Raw genomic sequence first — 21790 nt, forward strand, 5'->3', positions numbered from 1 at the left:
GAAGCATGGTGAAGGCAAGGCTGAATTTAGGAATGGTTTTAGAAAAAAAAAAAAACCACTGACAAACACCACCACACAAGGGTCCAGCTACACAACTGTCCCCCCCCGTTACCTCTGTCTAGCGGAGATCCCATCATATACAAGACAAAGGAAAGAAAACTGGTTAACTGACAATAAAATAAGCAAGGCACAACATTACATCAAGTTGAACGGTTAGACTTGCGAAGAGCAAGAAAGGTTTTGAAGCAACCAGGTGGTTGCTTGGCCTGGGGGCTGCTAAGAAGCCTAAGTAGACATCCCAGCAAGAGTTAGCATGGAGCCTCTCCGGGTGAGACCCACGGTCTGCAGCTGATGTCTCTCATCCACCTCAGGTTTTATTTGGAGAGAACTCACCATTGCATGGGACTGCAGAGTGGGGATGAGCTCAGCTAATAATTTAGATGAAAACTTAACCCGTATCTGGCTCGGAAACCACAAAAACAAAGAGACAAAAATAATCATATAGAGCACAAAAAAAATATATACAGTTTTTAGGGGAAAAAAGTTCAGCTCTATTGATCAAATAAAACTCTTCCCAGTAGTTCTGTCCTTACCATCTGGAGAACATCAGGAATTTAATAAGAGGCGAATCACTAACAGCAGAACATGCTAATGGCATTCACTTCAGGCAAAATAACTGTTATTTGTGCTTACGGGATACCAGGTTGAAGTATCATTACTGGAAAAAAAAAATAAATGGTTTTGCTTCCTTTCCCACTGAGATGGATCTGAAGCAAAGTTACACTGATGCTTATATTGAGGACAAATAAACAAGGTCTGGTTTTCCTTTAAACTGAAGGGAAGATTTGTAAAGAAAGCAGTTTCCTGTGATTGCTGCCAGTGGTGTTGCCAGCAGCATCTCCCCTGCTCGTGTGATTTATTGCCTCTTCCTCCGATTGCCCGGCTTCAGCAGCGTTTATCATAAACCAGCTATTAGCATCCTACTTCAGCTGTTCAAAGGAGCCCATGAAAAAGTTCCAGAGGTTGGTTTATTAATTTTTATGGGTTTCTTTTCTGCACTTAAAATTCATAGTCGGTATCAAACGGCTCAAAATATTCCTCATAAGCTCAAAACCACATCCATAGACTAACAATAAATAAAAAAAAAAGAGATATTGAGTTGCTCTCTGAAATAACAAAGATGTAGACAGACAGGAGGGAGAAGCATTTACTCATTTGCATCTTTCTTTGAGCAAACGAAGTAAAATTAGTTATTTATTTATTTTAAATAAGCATCTACTCATCAGAAACCTGGGAATGGGGAGCACACGCTGGGATTGTGGTGCTCAACCTGCCTGCAGCTCACAGAAAAGGGAATTTCTCCTGCTGATCTTAATAGGAGAAAATAACAAACTGACCCAATCAATAAGATTTTAAGGCTCCCAGTGCTAGGAGGACAGAAGTTTAAAAAAAAAATTCATAACTCTTCCACTTATTTTATGCTGGCTCACTGAGAAGCTGCACATTTGTTTGCTTTCCACAAAGTATGACAGAAGCTGGTTCCACTCCAGGAGAGGCTCAAAACATGCTTTTCAGGGGTCGTGCCCTGCCATTAAACACTGTATTCTACAGAATTATATTAAAATCTCCAGGAAAAAATAACATTAAATAAATTAATCTGCCTACTTTACAAGGCACAATGCGGACTGTTGTCATCCCTCAAAGCACAAGGTGGAGAAACCCAAGGGGAGTCCCTAAAATCTCTGTCTATAGACCTTCAGCTTCTTTTCCACACTCTTCTTTCAGCATTCTCTGCCATCCTTGCAGAAAGGTAATGCATGGGATCAGAAAATGTTGGGAAAAATCCCTTTCCAAGCCACCATCCTGTTTTAGAGACATGTCCTCTTCACACACTAGTTACCCACACGCTTTCAGGCCAACTTTCACATCTCACACCCTTTCATATCCGAGCACGAGCTAATTCTCAAAGTGTTGAGATAAAACAGTCAAAAGTCTTCCATTTAAGAATTTTTTTTTTTTTCCATGTAAAATCCAGTCTCAAACCCACAGTAATTAAGATCATTCAGCACACCCCGAACCATTCGACACCGAGTGTTCACGAGTGAGCAAGCCACGTGGAACAGTCTACAAGTACAATGTGTTTTTTAAAAAATCAAGCAGTAGATTCATATGAACCAAGCACACAAACAAGCACACATCCAAATCAGCACGGAAAAAGAAATCCAAATATACCACTGCTTTCAGCATGAGCATGGCAATGTAATTTCAGTGAAAAGCTGCCAGTCCAGTCTCAGTGGAATAAAATTTTTTACAGGCATTCAGGCAGATTATCTTATGATACCAGACATCGACAACAAGTGGAAAAAATAAATAATGTGTTTAAAAACACAAAGCTTGGCTGCTCCAAGCCCAACAAACAGCACCAGGATGTGGGTTAAACACATCCATAACAGTGACCAACCTCCCCGAAACCCGTGTGTTGTAGAAAACAAAGTTGCATGCCCTATGACTTGTGTTACAGGGCTGGATGCAAACAAGGCGACCAACCTCCCCGAAACACGTGTGTTGTAGAAAAATAAGTTGCAAGCCCTATGACTTGTGTTACAGGGCTGGATGCAAACAAGGAATGCACCCAAATATACATGGCAAACTTCACATATTTTACCCCAAAACTGATCCAGAGCCGGAGCCTCCCTTCTACATGGTACAGCTCCCTGGTAACAAAGGATTTGGGGGGAAAAAACCCCACTGACTCCTTCCATTCCTTGCCAAATATTACCTTAATGCCAAAACTGATCCAGAGCTGGAGCCAAGTACATGGTACAGCTCCCAGGTAACAAAGGATTTTGGGGGAAAAAACCCTACTGATTCCTTCCATTCCTTGCCAAATATTACCTTAATTTTGGATTTTAAAATTGTTTTCCCAGGACTGAGTGAAAGAGTGAAATATGTTAATACTTCTTCATGCAAATCAGATTAAAAAAATGTGTTTCTGCAAATTAAGGGATGCCTTCTCTGCAAAAACAGAGACTGACAGAAGGTGTGGTGCTGGTGTTTGCTCTGCATTCCTAACACACATTTAGAAAAGCCTTATCAGCTAAATCCTTGCAGCTCCACGTCATTTTGCATTTCAGGAACTCCATAATGAGCAGCATTTTAATTTGTGCTCCAGGATGAACACACTCTGGGTAAGTCACTTCGAGTTGACAGTTTGTGTTTCAATCTGGAGCAGCAAACACACTTCTGGCATATTTATTCACTTAACTTATGTTTCAACATCACCTTTGTACTTATGGGGAATTTATCAGCCTTTTGTGGCCACTCGACAGTGACTTACGCCTCCCGAAATGACAACAACATAAATATCAAAGTGCATGCAAGATAATGAGTATTTCTCCAGAACCAGAAAGCAATTTTATAAATTAGTGAGGAATTTTAGATGAAGCATAACCACCTTTTATTGACAAATGGCACCGTACTCGGTTTCTTTTTAAAAGACATACTTTAAGGTTACCAATATTGTGTGAGCAAATACAAAACCACGAATGTTTCAGTGAAGTCACCTTGCTGCAAAGCAATTCTCTTTCAGTCCCAACTGACCACCTTCAGTTACACAAACTGTTTAAAAGACATCTGTTAACATATTTCTTTTATGGTTAGCTGTAGGCATAGAGGACAGTAAGTTAAAACGTTCTATGTTCAGTGTTAAAAAGAAATATTCTCTTTTCACAATAGGAGCATTCAAAAAAAACCCAAACTATCTGTGTTAAGTTGGCCTAATAAAGACAATTTCTTTCCTTGTTTCAGAGTTTTCTGGCTTTATAATCTAAAGATGACCCTCCATATTATTGCAATCTTGGGATATGTGTCTCTTTACAAATTAAATCCCTCTAATAAAAGGAAAAGAGCCCCACTTTAGTACTTGTGCACATAAGATTAAGCAGGACACATAGACATGATGCACTATTAGTCCTGCTCGCACATGGCTTGATACCTTGGGCTTAAATCAGTAGAGAGCACCCCTATAAATAAAAAAAATATATATTAGGAATCCTTCTAAGGATGGGAAAAGAAATCTTACATAAAATTTATTGGACAATCTGTTTAATTAATGTATTTTAAACACTCTTTAGCACCTACTAAGCATATTGTTTGACATCTTTACACAATCTTAGCTTAGGAATCCTTCTAAGGATGGTAAAAAAAATCTTACATAAAATTTATTGGACAAACCATTTAATGAGTGTATTTTAAATACTCTTTAGCACCTACCAAGTGTATTGTTTGACATCTTTACACAATCTTAGCCATGAGCCATCTCGTTAGCGCTACACAAGATGAAAATGTGCAGCGATGCGGCTCCTATTTGCCTGGTCCACCAGAGCCTGTAGCATGTGCCATCTCGTTAGCGCTACCCAAGATGAAAATGTGCAGCGATGTGGCTCCTATTTGCCTGGTCCACCAGAGCCTGCAGGACAGCATCGTGCTGGCATGGACTACTACAGCTCCTTCCCAAGCAGAACTGTTTAAAATCTGGAGAAATATATATATCAGCAGACTCACTAATGCGTTTGCAGCAGATGCTCTGCATTACTCTGTCACACAGGGCAGATAAGGGAAAATCTTTAAGAAGCACCAGTTTTAGCAATGCAGCCCCCTATGGCAACTAAAATTATAACCATTTTGAACTCTGCGTCAAAAAGCTGAACTGGAGGCTGTGAAATGAGGGAGACTTTTAATTTTTTCCTCCTCTTTTTGAAGATACGAACTTTAAAGAACCAAAGCCACGTATTTGGAGATTTTATGACAACTCACGTCGGTACCTCACTACCTACATTAAGAAAACTGAAATAAAGAAATAGAAAGGCTTTCAGAATCAGATTGGAAAATTAGGCCTTTCAGCCCACATGTTCACAAGCCCTTTAGGGAAAGAGAGGTAGGGGAGGTCCCTCCGGGCTATGAAACAAGGACAAAAAAAAGAACTTGGGATAGAATTGAGGGATGTGGAGTTTTTAAAGCTAGCTTTCTAATGTCGATGCAAAATAAGTTATTTTAGATGCTCTCCCTAGGATTTTTTTTATATCACTTTTTATATATCACTGAGTAAGAAAAAAACATTTAAGGTTGTGATAGAAACAGCATGGGGACTTCTTGAAGCTCATAAACCTCTTTTTGCAGTGGAAACATTCACAGTATCACTCCTAATCACTCTAGATAATTTACTATGAAGTCTACATACCAACCCAGGCAAATGCAAACATTCTGCACGGCACATCGTGGGGGGTGAGTGTTAGCACAGGAAAATGCTTAAAAACCTCTGTCAGCAGACAAACACTGCAGCTTATGACCTTTCAAGAGTATATCTTAATGAAGAGTTTAAAACCTCTGATTTGGGGTTATATAGCTGTATATATACACAGGGGGAGAAAAATACAGAGCTGGACACAGATGAAGTTGTTCCACACACTTACTCCCCCTGAATTTGAATTTGGACACGTACAGAGGACCAAAAATTAGGCAGCATTTATTACTACAGGTGGTCTCCTGAGACTGGAAAGAGAAACCTGCATTCCTTCCTTCCAGGAAGGCTGTAAATATTCAATCACCTTTAAAACAAACGGCACCTGAAATGCAAGGCCAGCATTCTGTACGACCGAGAAAAATAACAACACAGACTTTCCCCGACCCTTCGCAGGCAGCAGACCCACTCATGCAAGGGAGAAAACCCTGCTGGAAAAGCAAATAGGAAATGCTTCAGAAAAGGGACAGTCTATACTTCTGCTCCCCTCTGCTGCGCTCAGTCCTCCGCAGGGTAATGAAATCACAATCTGTAGGACCACAGCGGCGTCCGTAATGGAAATTTGATGTGGGAGGATTAACATTAGGCCCCTGATGTCCCAAATCGGGCTTCAAAAATGAGTTGACTTCTGACACCTTTGAATTTAAATGGCTGTTTGAGTCTCCCGATGGAAATGGGGATACTGCTTTCCCCTCATCTCAGCCCGCATTACCAAGATGAACTCGTTATGTTGATAGTGCACGCTGATGGTTTCCTCAGATAAGAATTCCAGTGTGAAAGTACACAAGGAAAATAACTATTCTGTATAGAAAGCAAGTATTAAACATTGGCTGAGATGATGAGGTTGGGGCCATACACTTGGCACTAATCACCCACCAAATGAGAGAGAGGTATGGGGAAAACCCACATGTAACCATGTAATTAGAGATTGTCATCAGGATTGGAAATGGTTACAGAACTGAATTAAGATATAACTAAGATTCTTGCCACTCCCTTCCACTCTCTCTCATTCCTCCTTTCTTCTTCACCTGCTTCTCCCATCCACCCCTCCCCTCCTCCTGTAGTCGGTGAGGTGAAGCATATCCTAAAACATTCCCTCCCACCCTCAATCCATCCTCCTTCCCTCTCCCCTTCTCCCTACTAATCCCATGTTACCCAGGGACAGAGTTTTCAGAGCTGTTTTGTATCCCTTAAGTATTAAGCATTAATCTAATGCCAGCAAAACTATAAAAGATATTAAAGCCAAAAATGATCCCATAAATAACTTTCTGATTAAGACTGCATATACCCACTAAGGACACTTTGTCACAAAGCTGCTTATTTTTCCCTAACTTCCCCTATGGATTTCCTTAACATCACAAAGTTGCAGGGCAAACAAAACATTTCGAGCACATTTCCCTCTCTACTTACTAATGCTGACTCAACTTCCCTCTGCTTTGTAGTTCCCTTTCCTAGAAACCATCTTATGAACTATTAGCATCTAACTACCTTCTTTCTAAAAATATTCTCTAGTGTAGCTCACCCTACATGGTTCTGTAACTTGAAAAACTCAAAGTTTGCAAAAATATCCTCCCTTAGTGTAGTTCACCCTATGTGGTTCTATAACTCGAAAAAACTCAAAGTTTGCAAAAATATCCTCCCCCTAAACTAACACGCATTCAAATACGTGATGTTTCCCCACAGCATTTGGCCAGAGAGACGCCTGTCCTTTCTCACAGAATAAAACTATCTTCATGGCCTTGAGCAGAAAATGCCATTTTCTGCCAGAGCCAGCTCTATCGCAGTCTCATCAAGCTGAAAAATAAGTCAGAAGCCTCAAAAGATTCTGTGAAAACAGGAGGACAGGGAGACATACATCTGAGCTCTGCTCAGAGATGTTCCCTTAATAAAGCCATGTATTAACGGTCACCCTGAGGACTGTACTCTTAACATGCCAAACTCAAGTATTTTGCAATAAATCCTTTAGGTTGAGGATCAAGGAAAGGATTCAGGATTATTTATTAAAAGAGCAGGGGGAAAGGGTGAGCATACACTGTCCCTTTTACATGAAAAGTGCGTATTATGAGGTCTGAAGCACAAACCCATCAAAGCACATGCTGTCTACTTTGTACCTGCCAGAAATCCTGGTGGAAGGGGAGAGGGTTAAAAAAGGGAAGAAAAGGAGGGAATGCTTGGTTACACCAAAGAACCAAACCACAGTTAGAATAAAGACACAGGTATCAGAGATATTAGTAGCTGGAAGAAACACCCGCCAGGCACCTAGAAACCAGAATCAAAGAGGACACACAGCAACCAGAGCAGTTTAGTAGTGCCTGCCAAACGAGCCCTGTGAAAACGAGCAACAGAATTAGTGATACAGAAAGAAAACAGCAATTAAAGATCTGTCTAAAATGAAATACACGACAAATGCTTGGTAGAAGAGGTAGGAAAGGACGAAGCGTGTTCTGTACATGGACCTAAAGCAACGCACAAGGATGCCCGTGCGCCACGCATTTACCTGTGCTAGAAGCAATTAAGTATTTTCTTTGATTAAATTTGGTTTTATTACAAAGAAGCCAAAGAGGAGAATTTGCAGTTCAGTGCCCACGCAGGTCCCAGCAAACAGGGAAAAGCCGTGAGGAACACAGAAGTATATTAGGAAAAATGTTGAGAATGAAAGGGTTCTGAAGGCTTGGAATGGGCTGCCCAGGGAAGGGGTTGAGGCCCCATCCCTGGAGGGATTCAAAAGATGGGTTGACCTAGTGCTTAGAGACATGGTTTAGTGATGGGTTTTATCAGAGTGAGGTTGATGGTTGGACTAGATGATCCTAAAGGTCCCTTCCAACCTGGACAATTCTATGATTCTATGATTCTAACTCAAATTTGCAAACTAAAGCAGAGGGGAGGGCCAAGTTTGGCTGGCAGGAGAAAGCCAGCAAGCAAAAAAACGCCCAAATGCGGACAGTGGTGTCAGCAAAGAAAGTCAAGAAGAGAAAAATCATTTCACCTCAGCTCGGATTTGCTGATTGTCCACTATAAACTGCATCTCTGCTTGCTTCCACAAAGGATCACAGGCAAGAATTATCTCCTGCCAGTTTGTTACGATGCTTTTGGGGATGGCAGAGGAACTTGTGTATAGATGAGCCTAAGTTTATTACCTATGTAGGAAGATGCCTCCAGGTTATCAGGTAAAAAACTATCTGCAGGAGGATCAAAAGCTGAAGGAATTCAAAGCAGAAAATCTGAAATTAGACAGAGATGTTTTAGCTGGATTCTGGACCAGGAGAGCCAAATGCTTCAAGATATCTCCAAGCAAGCCATTACTCAGACACAACAGCTCAAACTGCTGACACTGGGGACTCATTTATTTCAAACGCTCTTACAACAGGCATTGGCAGGACCTTGTATAGTTGGATTTAGAGGACTCCTCACCTGCTTTCATTGCCTCTAAGCTACAGAAAGTACTGAGTATCCTCAGTAAATCAACTGCACATGCACTTTACACTGCTATCTACTGAATTGCAATAGCTCGCTTTTGTTAAGGTATCATTTAGAGTTGCATCCTTTTGAGTTAAGGTTTCAGAGGAACATCACAGGAGCTCAGATCCAGTGTTTGACTCCTGAATGACAGCAGGAGTTTGAGCTTGTCTCGCTGCAAAGCTTGGGTCTACAGCAGCTTACGCCGCTCTGGTGGAAGTCTCACACTCCAGCCTTAGCTGGAGGACACCAGAAATTCAGACTTATCCATAAAAGCTCCTTTTCCCACTCCATCTTTCAAACCTGACAGCAAGGTCCTTCAATCCACCAAAAAAGAATGGTCCATCTGCCCCCAGTCCTTTCCATGGAGAGCACTCCCAAGTACAATTTTTCAGGCTCCTCTGCTCCCGAGATGCTTTTTAAATCACCTGGCAAGAAATCTTCCTCCTGAGCTGACTCCCAGCAACTCTTCTTTAACAGACACACACATCCAGTTCCAGGGCCTTGGCAGATAAGTGCAGTTTAAGCAAATCACTGTACTGGTCCATGATCCAAGCCCGCATTACACAGTGGAAATGAATTTCAGACGTTTTACTGGCCCTTACAGAAACTATGGGAAATATGTTCCTTTCCCTTCGTTTTACTACTGCTCTACAGCATCCCCAAACATCTAGAGATGTAAACATAAATGCTGGCAGGAAATACTTAATTCATAAATTTAATTAGAGGGCATTGAAAGCCTCTATAATTACTTACTGCAGCAAGGGTAGCAGGAGGGTAAGCTGTTGCTGGTAGCTCGAAGGCTTTTGTTCACTTTAAGCAGCAGCAAGAAATTTTCCCCACAGGAGAACAAAAAGAGCCAGCCAAGTGTATTCGGATTAAACTAATAAGCAATCTAAGTGTGCTTTCTTTTTTTCCTAAACAGGCCAGAGGTGTCTTAAAAGCACTATATTGTACCTTCGGTGTGAGCACCCAACCGCACAAAGACAGCTCTACGCTGTGCACCCACAGCATCCATTTCTGCCTCTGCTCCTTTCCCCCAGGCTGCCCTGCCAAAAGCTCAGCTGCAGGACTGTTCTGTTCTCTGCAGGACTGTTCTGTTCTCTGTTCCCTGCTCCAGCTCACCAGGACAGGGTCTGCATCAAAGGACCCAGGGGACAGGGCCTGATCGTGCTCTGAAGAGCGTGGATACACAGCTCACGCTTCAGAGAAACACCACTAACAGCCTTGCTTGCTTTTTTTTTCCTTTGGGAGATTAAGCTTGTCAATCATTAATGTCTAAGTCGAGTAAACGGAGCATGAAAAAAGAAAATCTTAAAGTCTGTATTACAATCTATGTAACGTTAATAAAGCTTATGCCATGCTACAAGTGCTAAGATACACACTTGTATTTAGTGAGAGGTTATTCATCACTGCCTTCTTGCTAAGCAAGATGCAAACAAAATGATGAAATCCTACAATCCCTCAGTTTGAAAGTCGGAGGGACTGTGAGTCTTCACAGAAAGAACACCTCCACCTTCCTCTCCAACGCGCTCTCTCTTAAGCCTTAATGAGCATTAAGCATCAGGGGAACAGCACGTCTTCAATTAAACAGGACTTCACTCCTCCTAACCAGAGGGATGCTCTTCAAGATGGTAGGATGAAAGAAGGGACACCAGGAGGTATTTCTCCTGTGGCACTGACATGCAACAGTGCTTTGCAGATAGATTTGCTTCCCCACAGCCAAAACCCTTTCCTTTCCTCCTCCCACAGAGAAGGAAAGGGACATGGTGGAAAAGGAGCAGATGAACAGTCATGGTCTGGACACCTTCACACCACAGCACCCTGAGCTACACATAAATTGGGTGTCTATTCTCACATCAGCCCTTTGTTCAGGCTCAATATCAACTTGCAGACTGACTAATATTGTTTTTTTCCACTCTGAATGAATAGTAACCAGTGCCTCTTTTCCTCTACTTTCCAGAGCTTGCTGCCCTGGGGGAGAAACCACCACACTTAGACAAAAATGGAGCCAGGGAACGAGTGGCCTCCCTACACTCTCAGCCCAGCAGAAGGGCGAAGAAAAGTATGAGCTTATGTTGACAAATAGATCTGAGCAAAGGGGTTTTGCTGGGTTAATGTCTCCAGGGCTTTTGGTCTCTCAATGAGTGAAGAAAATGCATTTAGGCTCCAATTACAGGAGCATTGTTCCCATTAATAAGGCAGTAGCATTTACCTCCCTCGCCATCAGCTCTATAAATTATCACTAGGAAGAAGGAGGGGCAGGAAAAAAAAAAAAGTGGGTATTGTCCTCTCACCATAACATTTAATCACATGCACAGCAAGATACTTCAGAAACCTGGCACAATTACAACAGAGGCACATCACAAAATCCTTTGCAAGACCAGTGCCAATCACCACATGGCAATCAATTAGTTGTTTTGATGGTAGTTTCACATAAAATTGGTTGTGTGAGAAGAGCAGCTCATACATCTGCTTCCCAATGTTGTTGCTTTTAAATCTCCAACATACATGCTCAAGATTCACACCGATACTTTAAACATTGTCCTGTAATATGTAATTAAAATGCAACTGACTGCACAGCTGGTTCTATTCTTTTAACTGAATCTCCTTCTAAATTATTACTTAGAGGCAACCCCTGGTATACATCTTTACTTGGAACTAAAATTAGTTCTCTCTTCTGCTTTTTAGCCAGGATGTAGCCTGCAGATTGTCAGTACTTCTCAGTACTGCAGCTCACTTGTGTCTGACTGTTCACAAACTCCTCTCACCTTAAAAATGAAGAGGAAATTTCCACTGAACAGGTCTATTACTTTTTGAGTCCTATTACCTCTGTGCGATATAAGGATGCTTGGGGGAACGATGGACCTCTCGCCCTCCTGCTTGAGCTCATCAGCTCCACCAACACACATAGGGAAAGCACCAGAAAGTTGTCTCCAGGCAGAGGATGCTTTGATAAGCCAAGAAGAAACCATGGTTGGAAACAGGCAAGGAGGAAGGGATGGGAAAGGGTTTTATCCCTCGGGTGCTGCTATGCAAGTGAAACTCAAATTAGTAAAGTCAGCTCTGCAGCACCCAGTTGGTGCTTGACTGAGTAAAGACAGTTTGATTTTTAAACAGAAACCACCTGGACATAACCAGTGCCCTGCCAGATTTAGCCAGTTCCAAGGTGTCTTTAAGCAGACAGCCAAGCAAACAAGAGCCTCTATTTCTTCATTTTCAACAGAGCAAACTGCTTCAAGGGTGTTATTAGATTGTGGGGAAAAAACGGGTCCCAGGAGAAGATAACAATAAAGAGAAGTTGACTGCAGTACCCTAAGTCACTGTCAGACTATCCAAACCACAGCACGTAGACATCCAAGTGCAGCACCAACGTCCATAAGTTATATAAAAAAAGCAATTTCACTCTGCTGCAGGTCAGAGCATTAAGGCAAAGGCTATCTGTTCTCCACCCTTCAGCCAGCACAGATGTTCACCACGCTGAACAGCAAGATCCTAAGAGCGTGGATGAGGATGCCCAATTGAACACCGACCATGGGTTTTCAACACCCCTGTGTGATGATTGTGTCCATCACATCCAAGCCCTTGGGGCTTTCTCTGCTGAGGGGCAGAGAAACAGAAAGCTGAGTTCAGGAACAGGGATTGCCTTTGGATCTTTTAGCCAATGTGATAGGAACCAGCCGTGGAGTGCTGAGGAACAGAGAAACGATTAGCAACAAATAGCCTGGGATTCAGCATTTTTTTCCCCCTACAAACAAATCTTGTTTATGAAAAGCCTAAGGGATGAATGTGGTAGCTTGACAAGATCAAATGATGAAAGTGAGAGGATGCAAAATAGACTGTCATAAACCAGAGGGAGAAACATTTGATATTTTGCAAAGAATATACGTACTTTTTTTTTGTTGAGGGTTTTTTTTTATATTTTGTTTGAACCAATAAAAGCAGACATTGCGGTTGTGGCAGGGGAGAAGAAAACAAGTGTTCACAACACGCTTCGTAGTTTTATGCATCAAAACTAACTGCCAAAATAGTACCTTCCAACTGTCTGTTTTCAAGCAAAAACCTCGCTCTGCTGCCTCGGTAACCAGAACACTTGCACATTGCTGATGACAGGGACCCCAGGTATTTGATCACCTTCTGTCTTTACCTTTCCCTACTAGACACAAAACAAGACAGGGAACCACATGTGTTCAATCCACACTGTTTATATAAAGCTTTAAAAGTTGTTTTTTTTTTTTTCCAGCACCCAGGCTTTCTGGAAAAGCCTGACTCTATGTGTCAGGTACATCACTCAGCAACAAAGGGATCAGATGCTGACTTCCCTTTGGAAAAAACCAGCAGCTTTACTTTCATATGATGCAGATGAAATGAAAATATTGCTAAAAGTTGGAGTACCATTATCCACATGGTGATATGATGGAAAATTAACTAAGCTGCAGTCATCTGCATCACGAAGTTAACACAAGCTGCTAGTCCTAGGGCCAGAGCTGCCTCTACTGTACTCCTCCATACCAATGGGATTTACAGTGTGGTTCATTTGGTCTCTGGTTTGCATAATTCCGCTGACACAGGCAGAGAAAACCAGATCAGAGCATCCTCAACATTTCACCAACACACATCACAACAGCACAAACATCCATAACAGTCGGGTACCACTGTAGGAAGGACCTAGGGTTCAAAAGGGGAAGGAATGAGGCGTATTGGATGGGGGTAGGAACACAGGCTGGGGATGCAGATAAAAGCATCACAAGAGCGTCTCCTTCCTTTAGCAATCTGGAGATGAGTCTGGAAAGGAAAATTAAGGGAGTTCCCACCAAAATGCCATAACTTCTGGGGCTCTCATACAGGCATAAAGAGGCAGCAAGGAAATGGGATTACAACCTATAATTTCCTGGCCTAACAGTATATAATGCAGCAGTATTTTGTCTGTAAACATTACAATAAGACTCCTTTAAAAGAAAAAATATCTTTTTCTCATTCACTGTCATTACATAAAATGCACTGCAATGCTATTAAACAACAAAAAACTCAGAAGAGAATACTTCAAATACTTCATTTAACTTATAGCCACGTGCAGGTAATAACTAAAGGAGTTTAGGTTAAAAAGGCCATTGAATAATATACACTTAATAGTTTAATGTGCTTACCTTCCCATCATAGCGTTTGACTATAAACTGATCCAGGCCTAGGTCTGAAAGAGAAAAGGAAAAAAAAAAAAAGATACTTTAAATAAGTGTTCTTAGAGTGCAAAAGTAAACATTTCTTGGGTTTTCTGTTTGAATGGGGATTAGAAAGCAAAAGGCACTGTCTGAATAACACCAGTAAAAAGTATAAGGACAGAGAAGAGAAATTTTTTTGGCTTCATGAATTTTGTACTTCGTATTTTGATCACAAAGACAACAAACTCATGGCATCAGAGAAGAAAACTTCCTTCTAGCAGTCACAACAGGAGCACAGCTCCCAGCATCTCTCAGGAGTCCAAAATATCCATCCCAAAGCAGAAGATTTCTGGGCTGTTACCAAGCAAACATTTCACCCGTGATGCCCCATGTAAATGCACGATAATAAAACTCTTACTGTTTTTAATAACACCTTTTGAATGGCTCACAAATGGGAAAACAAAGAGTTGTTCTTGTAAGTAATTGTGATATCCCCAAATAAATCCAGAATTTGTTTGCATTTTAGTATAAAATTGCTCGTAAATGGATTTCAAAGGAGATAGGTTGTAGCCACATTTGTAAGAAGGCAAGCACTTTAGCTAGATGGGCTTGCTGGAGAAAGGCAGGAGAGGGGGTTATTTATACTAATAAATTCCATCTCTCATACCATCACAAAATGGTTTTTTTTTTTATCTTGAAGAGAGGAAAACCAAATAAAAATCCCAGCATATGCAGAGTCAAGGCACAGAGCTCGCAATCTAATCCCCGATGTCTGGGAGGCAACGTGTACACTGATGAGTGCACATACAAGCAAGACGACAAAAATATTCAGGAAGATTAATTATCTGAGCTTTGCAATCCAAAACTGGGAAGATGCACCCTGAGAGGAGATTAAGTAGAACTCAAACCAAGCACTTCCAGTAATTTGGGAGAGCACAGGCCGGTTTTCAGTTCTCTGAAGAATAAAATCCCTCAGCAGAGATATGTCCCATGCATTTTCTGCCACTGTTTATGATAATTATCACATCCTCATTTCAATTTAAATTACAAAAAAGGTGGAAAAAAACAAAATAAAACTTCTCCCACACCTGCTCATGAAGGAGGATAATAAAACCCTTCTCATGAACGTCTGGAAAGGTTCACAGCAGTTACAGTGCAGAAAATGGAGTCTCTCCTGAGTGACCTCCTCAACCTTTCTGAACCAGAGCAGCAAAAACTCCTCTGTCATCAATTTCAAAGGTCAAGGCAATTTTCAGGGGGCTTTCCGGATTTCTGAATATTCAAGCCAGAAAGCACCTTCTCAATATTTTGTGCGCCTAAAACAGAGTGAAAATTGCATATTCATACGCATTTGCAGACTTTAATCATCTTCTTCTGAATTCTGTCCTCCTCAAAGCCGTGGGTACAAACGCAGCACAGAAAGTATTGTCACGCTTAGAGACAGGATTCATTTAAGGGATGTCCTTATTTCACCAGAGACACATTATCTGGTTGGAGCTTGCCCCTGACCATCTATCTAGACGCCGACTGCTAAGTTGAGCTTAGCTTATGTCCACGTGTCATAATAAAGTCATTTGTCAAGCACACCTCCTGGTCTCATGCCAGGGGATAGTGCTATATGACAGACCCCTGACAGCCCAATGTTACACACATACTCAAAAAAAACCTAAAAAGGGACACGGGTTAAAAATAGCACGTGAAAGGACATCTTAATGGCACCCCCCCAAACTCAACTGGACACTACTATTGGGAAAGCAAACGTGTTTCAAAGGAGACCTAAAAACAAATGAATGCTTTTTGTAGATGAACAGTAAGAAAAGATGAACTAAAAGCTGTTTTTTAAAAAAATATAAATAAATATAGAAAATAAATAACATATGTGTTTCTGAATACAGATAATAAACATTTATATAATAAATAATAATATATACCCAAGTCTGTACATATAGAGAAGTTATTAAAACCAGCCAAATGACACCTAAAAAGGAAGACTACCAGTCCCTACACAAGGAAGAGGCCAGTATTATAAACTTTATGCTCTCCACGGCTGTAACATGAGGTGGGCAAAAGGGGAGGTGATGGGGGGTATGACTGGAGGGGACTGCAAAAGCACCACAGAGTTAACAGCAATAAATTACAATAATGATGGGGTGAGCAAAAGAACCACCACACTGGTGAAATCAGTTCTGAATACAGGGGAGTTTGCCTTCAGATTGCTCCTGGGAGGGACAGAGTGATGGACCTCAACTTACATATGGCTTTTCTGCAACGGCATCCAAACCCTCGTGCCAGGTGTAGGAGCTGCCAGGTCTGTCCTCAAGCTTAATTGCTCTGAGCATTTCATTAGATGCTGAAGAAACTTCTTACAACACCGTAGCAGTTACAGAAATGTAGTGATCATTACCTATATCACATCAGCCTCCTTTGACAATTGCATCTGACGAGAAGCAAATCTATACCGTCAGCCTCCTTTGACACAATTGCATCTGACGAGAAGCAAATCTATAATCCTGGTTTATGGATGTCTCGGAGATCGGGGAGAGACACTTATATGAAATTACAGCACAAAAATGTGTCCCTTCTGCTGCTGCCTTTTTTCATGTCACCATCAGCATGCCTTGGAAGACAGCATTACCTACTGCAAGCACAAGCATATTAGTTCACATCAGCTTTTTATGCTCACCCTTTCTCCCAGCCACACACAATATCCTCTGCTCTGCTGCCTTAACTAAACTGCACACTTAAGCCCATCTATAAAATTCCCCTTACAACAGCTCCCAAGAGAATAAGCTAATTTAAAACCTGAAAAAAACCCATTTGTGTGTTCAAGCATATGGTATTACTTATTTTCCTTTTTCCAATACAGTTTATTTTCTTTTTTATGGACTTCACTAAAGACTTGTGAAAAAGCATGTAATCTTCAAAGTTGATAAAAGGGAACCAAGAAACTAGAGGTTGTCTGACACCTGTGTTCTTCTTTCTTTACATAAAAAACCCCCAAAAGGCTTTTCCTCCAAGACTTAACAATAGGAACAGCGTTTGTGTAGGCTGGAGAGCTAATGGAAACACGGCACGAAGGAGGGCAATCACGTCTGAACAAGGAAAGGAAAGAATGTTATTATATCTCTGTTATTCAAAGGGCATTGTGCTAAGTTAAAACTACCACAGGATGGTCTGTAAATGATACACTCATAAAACAAATATCCCCTAGTTGGGCCACTGCCGATGAGCTGCAGGAACACAAGCTAACAGGCACGTTTAACAGTAAAAAAAGAGCTTTTTCACCTTTCACTGAAAAGCAGGGGCTGAAGTACTATTCTGCCAGAAATGGATTAAAGGATTTCCTCCCAGGGAGAGAGCAAATTCAGAAATGGTTTCAGGAGGATACCTGGCTGCTTCACGAAGCCTTCCCAGGAACAAAAGGCAGCGTGACACACACGGCAGCTACTCCAGATTGCAGAGGGACCACCCAGAGCAGCTGGGCTTTGGGGTTTGCTTCTGCTCAAACCAACCCAGAGCTTTCACCACAACCTGCCCCAGAACATGCCTTTTCTTTACACTGCACACCACCTCATCTTTCACTACACATCTGGACTATCAAAGCCCCTTTCACTCACCCAGCCAAGGGCTCTGCACCAGCCACTCACCTTCTCAGCACCAATGAGGACCTGCAACCACTTCCAAATTTGCTTGCCGTAGCTAGTTGACTTTTAACCTTTAAGTACCACTATGTATTACTCCTGCAAATTCTGCTACTACCTAAAGGATGACCATAGGACCAAAAGAAACAGCAGCAAGTGGCATCACTGTCAGTGTTATTTCAGATTAGACTGACACTACTCGCTCACCAACACTAAAAGTCTCCACTTGTATTTACATGATGGCACCTCCAGAGCACTCAAAAAATAAAAGTGTTTTTTAAAAAAAAAATAATCAAAACTACTTTCACTCATTGCCTGCCACAATGAGGAAAAGAGGGTGTTCAACAAGAGAACCATATTCTGTGTTTACTTCTTTTTTGGCTTGTAAGGATGCTTTAATGGAAAAGAAATTATTTACGTAAAGGAAAAAAAGCACAGAATCACCTGCTGTTAGTCTTCTTCAGCTCTAATCAAATATAAAGTCAAATGCTTATTATATTTCAATTCTTTAACAAAAACATACATGCCACACATTCACTTAAAGCTAATTACCACACCTGATAAATATCTAGATAATTACTAAGCTCTTCATGTTATCCTGTAAAAAAAAAAAAAACAAAACACAGGCAGCAGATGATAGACTGCAGTTTTTAAAAAAATATTTAACAGGCTTCCAGAAGAATGACTGTATTATTCAAGAAAACAGTTGAGATCAATTAGAAACCATCATGAATTCCTCTGGGATGCCAGCAGTTTTCCACCTGATAGAAAAACCTTTTCAACTCCCTTCCAGTCTTTATATCCTTGTCAGATTTTTCACATTATTTGGGTAACATTTACTCATTGTCTGCCGTTCCTTTCCCGTTGCTTGATACATAACAGGGACTCTTTTTCTTTCAAGTAGGTGAGCAAAAAGGCTAATCACCAAGGACTGCAGAGCCTGCCAACCAGGCATACAACGTGCTACATTAACAGGAGGAGAAAATGCTGGACCAAGTTTTTCCCTCCAGAGCTGTAACCCTGCTTTATGCGAGTTATTTTCCCCTGAATTTCAATTGTAATCTGCTGCCTGAGATTTCTCAGGGGGCAAAACTCTCAGGTTCAAGTTCAGAACCATTTTGTCCAATGAACTACTTTGCTCTCATCTATCTCCCCCCCCCTCCATTCCTAAGAACTACAGATCAGCCATATCACCCCCTAATCTATACTGGAAGCCCTAATTATATGCTTCTTCTGATGACTATCTCAATGACATTATCATTATATTATATGTGATATGACATTTTCACAACATATGGCATTTCAATGCCCCTCTTGCTTGCTCCTCCTTGGCTTAGGTTCCTGGGGTCTCCTATCAGGCACGACAGGCTCAAAGACGACCCTTGCCTAGGAATGGCATTTTCACAGAAGAAAAACCTCACAAACATTCACCTTCTTGGTTCAGGGAGATAACCACCAAATTACCTCCCCTTCTTACTACTCACACCCTTTCCCCGAAGACCTCTTCAGCAGATGTATTTGGGGGAAGAACACAGAAGTTAAGTTCCCATTAAAAAAACAGAAGGCAAATTCAGCATCTCCAGTTGCCTTCTGGGTTTTAAATATACCAGTTGAACACTTTGTGCAAGTTTAGGGATCTGTTCAAGCCTAGGGACTCCTCTCCCTCCCCACCAGACCAGGTGAGCTCTTGTCAGGGCTCATGACTGCTGGTTCTACAGAGGATCGGGTCCATATTTTACCAACTTAACTCAAAAGAACAAATAAACACTCAAGAATTGCAACAATCCAGAAGACAGCTTGTGCTCAGCTGCCCATGAAGTCCAGGCATGAAAACCAGATCATTTCAAAACCTACAATCAAGCTGTAAGTCTGAAGAAGTCACCAGGCATTGGCTTGGTCCTTCACAGCTCTTCTCCTCCAACACTGTCCTGTGTGCAGAGGGTGCAGGGGCACATCTACTGCTTCTGGCTGAGCTTCAACACCATGTTCATGGCTTCTTGCAGACAAAAAGAAAGAAAACCCTTCCAGGGCATCTCCAAGACTTCATATATTTCAGCTGCAGCAGTGTGGTGGATCTTGAAAGGCATCCTTCATGCAGCAGGAGTTTGGGAGGTTAACATGGGGGTGGAAGAGCAGACTGGTTTGGGTATAACCTCTCTTTGTTACAGCATGCTCTGATTAGATATGAAGCCTTTTTTACTTCTTCAAATCCTTATTGCAAAGACCAAAAACCCCTGGTACTGGTTTAGTTTGTCACAGCTCTCCTTTTTAGTCCTGGATGCCCCAAAATACTCACTCGCTTTCCCCAGGAAAATGATCAATGCAGAATGGAAACAGAAAGCTGGGGAAACTGAGGGAACTCAGAAACTAGGAAATAGAGGAGGGCTGGGCAGGCCACCACCAAGCAGGTCCAAGCACTTGGAAATGTTCATGAAGGCCAAGAGCTATGTAGGACTACAGAGAATGCGCTGGCAACAACCTGCAAGTGCCAGGCACCGTTATGGTTCCTCTGAAGGGTCACCAGCTTCATACACCTTTTTCAGCAAAAGCTCATGCTGTCTCCCAAGAGCTGCAGCACCTAAAATGAGGATTTTGCAAATCCTTATCATTCCCACCTGAGACTGTAGTATTTTTGGCTGGTTTTGGGCCGGGGCACCAAGCAAGTGCCAGGTATGAAGTAACCATCCCCGCTCATCCAGCCTTGGAACCGAGCAACCTCTCGGGTACCAGAGCAGGTGGGAGGGAAAAAGCAGCACAGGACTGCAGGGAGCAGATATCACTGCCCACGCTTCCGTTGGCACTTGGACTTTCCAGATAGCAGAGAAAGAATTGGTTTTGTGTGGGTTTTTTTGTTGTTGTTGTTTTTTTTAAAGAAGCTTTCACATTTAATTCCGTTCTTTGGTTTACTCCAACAGACACTTCCAAGCTCAAGAAGAACGTGTCACACCTCAAGCACATCTCATCTACTTGGGAAGGTTACAGCAGAAAGTTTTATTGAACTATTAAGAGAAAGCAATTTACAGGAGATAATGAATTGGCATTCATTTTCCCCAAGCTGACAAAACACAGTCTAGAATTAAGTTGACACTTTATTGACAATAAACCAAACTTCTCCCTATGTAATCCCTAAAAATGAGTCGGGTATAAGATACTTTGCGGCAGATTAGCATTTTAAAAATCATAGAATTGTCTAGGTTGGAAGGGACCTTTAAGATGGATGGATGGAGCACCTCTGCTACGAGGACAGGCTGAGGGAGCTGCGGTTGTTCAGCCTGGAGAAGAGGAGGCTCCAGGGAGACCTTATAGCCCCTTCCAGTACCTGAGGGGGCTACAGTAAGGCTGGGGAGAACCTGTTTACAAAGGCCTGTAGTGACAGGACAAGGGGAAATGGCTTCAAGCTGGAGGGGAACAGATTTAGACTGGAGATGAGGAGAGGGTTCTTCACTGTGAGGGTGGTGGAGCACTGGAACAGGTTGCCCAGGGAGGTGGTTGAGGCCCCTACATATGGTTTAGTGATGGGTTTTGTCAGTGTGAGGTTGATGGTTGGACTCGAACTTAAAGCTCCCTTCCAGCCTGGGCAATTCTATGATTCTATGATCATCTAGTACAACCACCAACCTATAAGTACAATGGGGACTTGGACACTTCATTACTCCATACCACTTATATTCCATAGTATTTTCTTTCAGTAAAATAGCAGACCCATTGACAATAAGTTACTCACTGAAACGACAACTGGCAGCTTGAGCATGCAGAGCACCCCCCTGTGTAATCCCTAAAAATGAATCAGGTATAAGATACTTTGTGGTAGATTAGCATTTTAAGAATCATAGAATTGTCTAGGTTGGAAGGTCCCTATGTAATCCCTAAAAATGAGTCGGGTATAAGATACTTTGCGGCAGATTAGCATTTTAAAAATCATAGAATTGTCTAGGTTGGAAGGGACCTTTAAGATGGATGGATGGAGCACCTCTGCTACGAGGACAGGCTGAGGGAGCTGCGGTTGTTCAGCCTGGAGAAGAGGAGGCTCCAGGGAGACCTTATAGCCCCTTCCAGTACCTGAGGGGGCTACAGTAAGGCTGGGGAGAACCTGTTTACAAAGGCCTGTAGTGACAGGACAAGGGGAAATGGCTTCAAGCTGGAGGGGAACAGATTTAGACTGGAGATGAGGAGAGGGTTCTTCACTGTGAGGGTGGTGGAGCACTGGAACAGGTTGCCCAGGGAGGTGGTTGAGG

General features: G+C 42.0%; 1 protein-coding gene and 1 long non-coding RNA gene across 5 annotated transcripts in view; both read right to left on the reverse strand.

Annotated features, from left to right (window-relative positions):
- MICU1 (mitochondrial calcium uptake 1) overlaps positions 1-21790 on the reverse strand; it is a 125129-nt gene that overhangs the window by 60626 nt on the left and 42713 nt on the right. Inside the window, exons 5-7 of one of the 4 annotated variants that reach the window (XM_014940505.1) lie at positions 13903-13946; positions 7411-7422; positions 113-118 (exon numbers count right to left, since the gene is read on the reverse strand). In XM_014940505.1, coding sequence (XP_014795991.1) covers positions 113-118; positions 7411-7422; positions 13903-13946 — 62 coding nt within the window. Of the gene's footprint in view, positions 1-112; positions 119-393; positions 460-7410; positions 7423-13902; positions 13947-21790 lie in introns of all 4 variants that reach the window. The other 3 variants (XM_014940501.1, XM_014940502.1, XM_014940503.1) reach the window with 3 other exon arrangements.
- On the reverse strand, positions 725-4050 carry LOC106887106. Its single transcript, XR_001411800.1, has 3 exons — positions 2896-4050; positions 2548-2779; positions 725-2461 (listed from the first exon to the last, which is right to left on the reverse strand). It is a non-coding gene; the product is annotated as an uncharacterized LOC106887106 (long non-coding RNA).

Source organism: Calidris pugnax, unplaced genomic scaffold (genome assembly GCF_001431845.1).
Source record: "Calidris pugnax isolate Ruff unplaced genomic scaffold, ASM143184v1 scaffold39, whole genome shotgun sequence".
Lineage (NCBI taxonomy): Eukaryota > Metazoa > Chordata > Aves > Charadriiformes > Scolopacidae > Calidris > Calidris pugnax.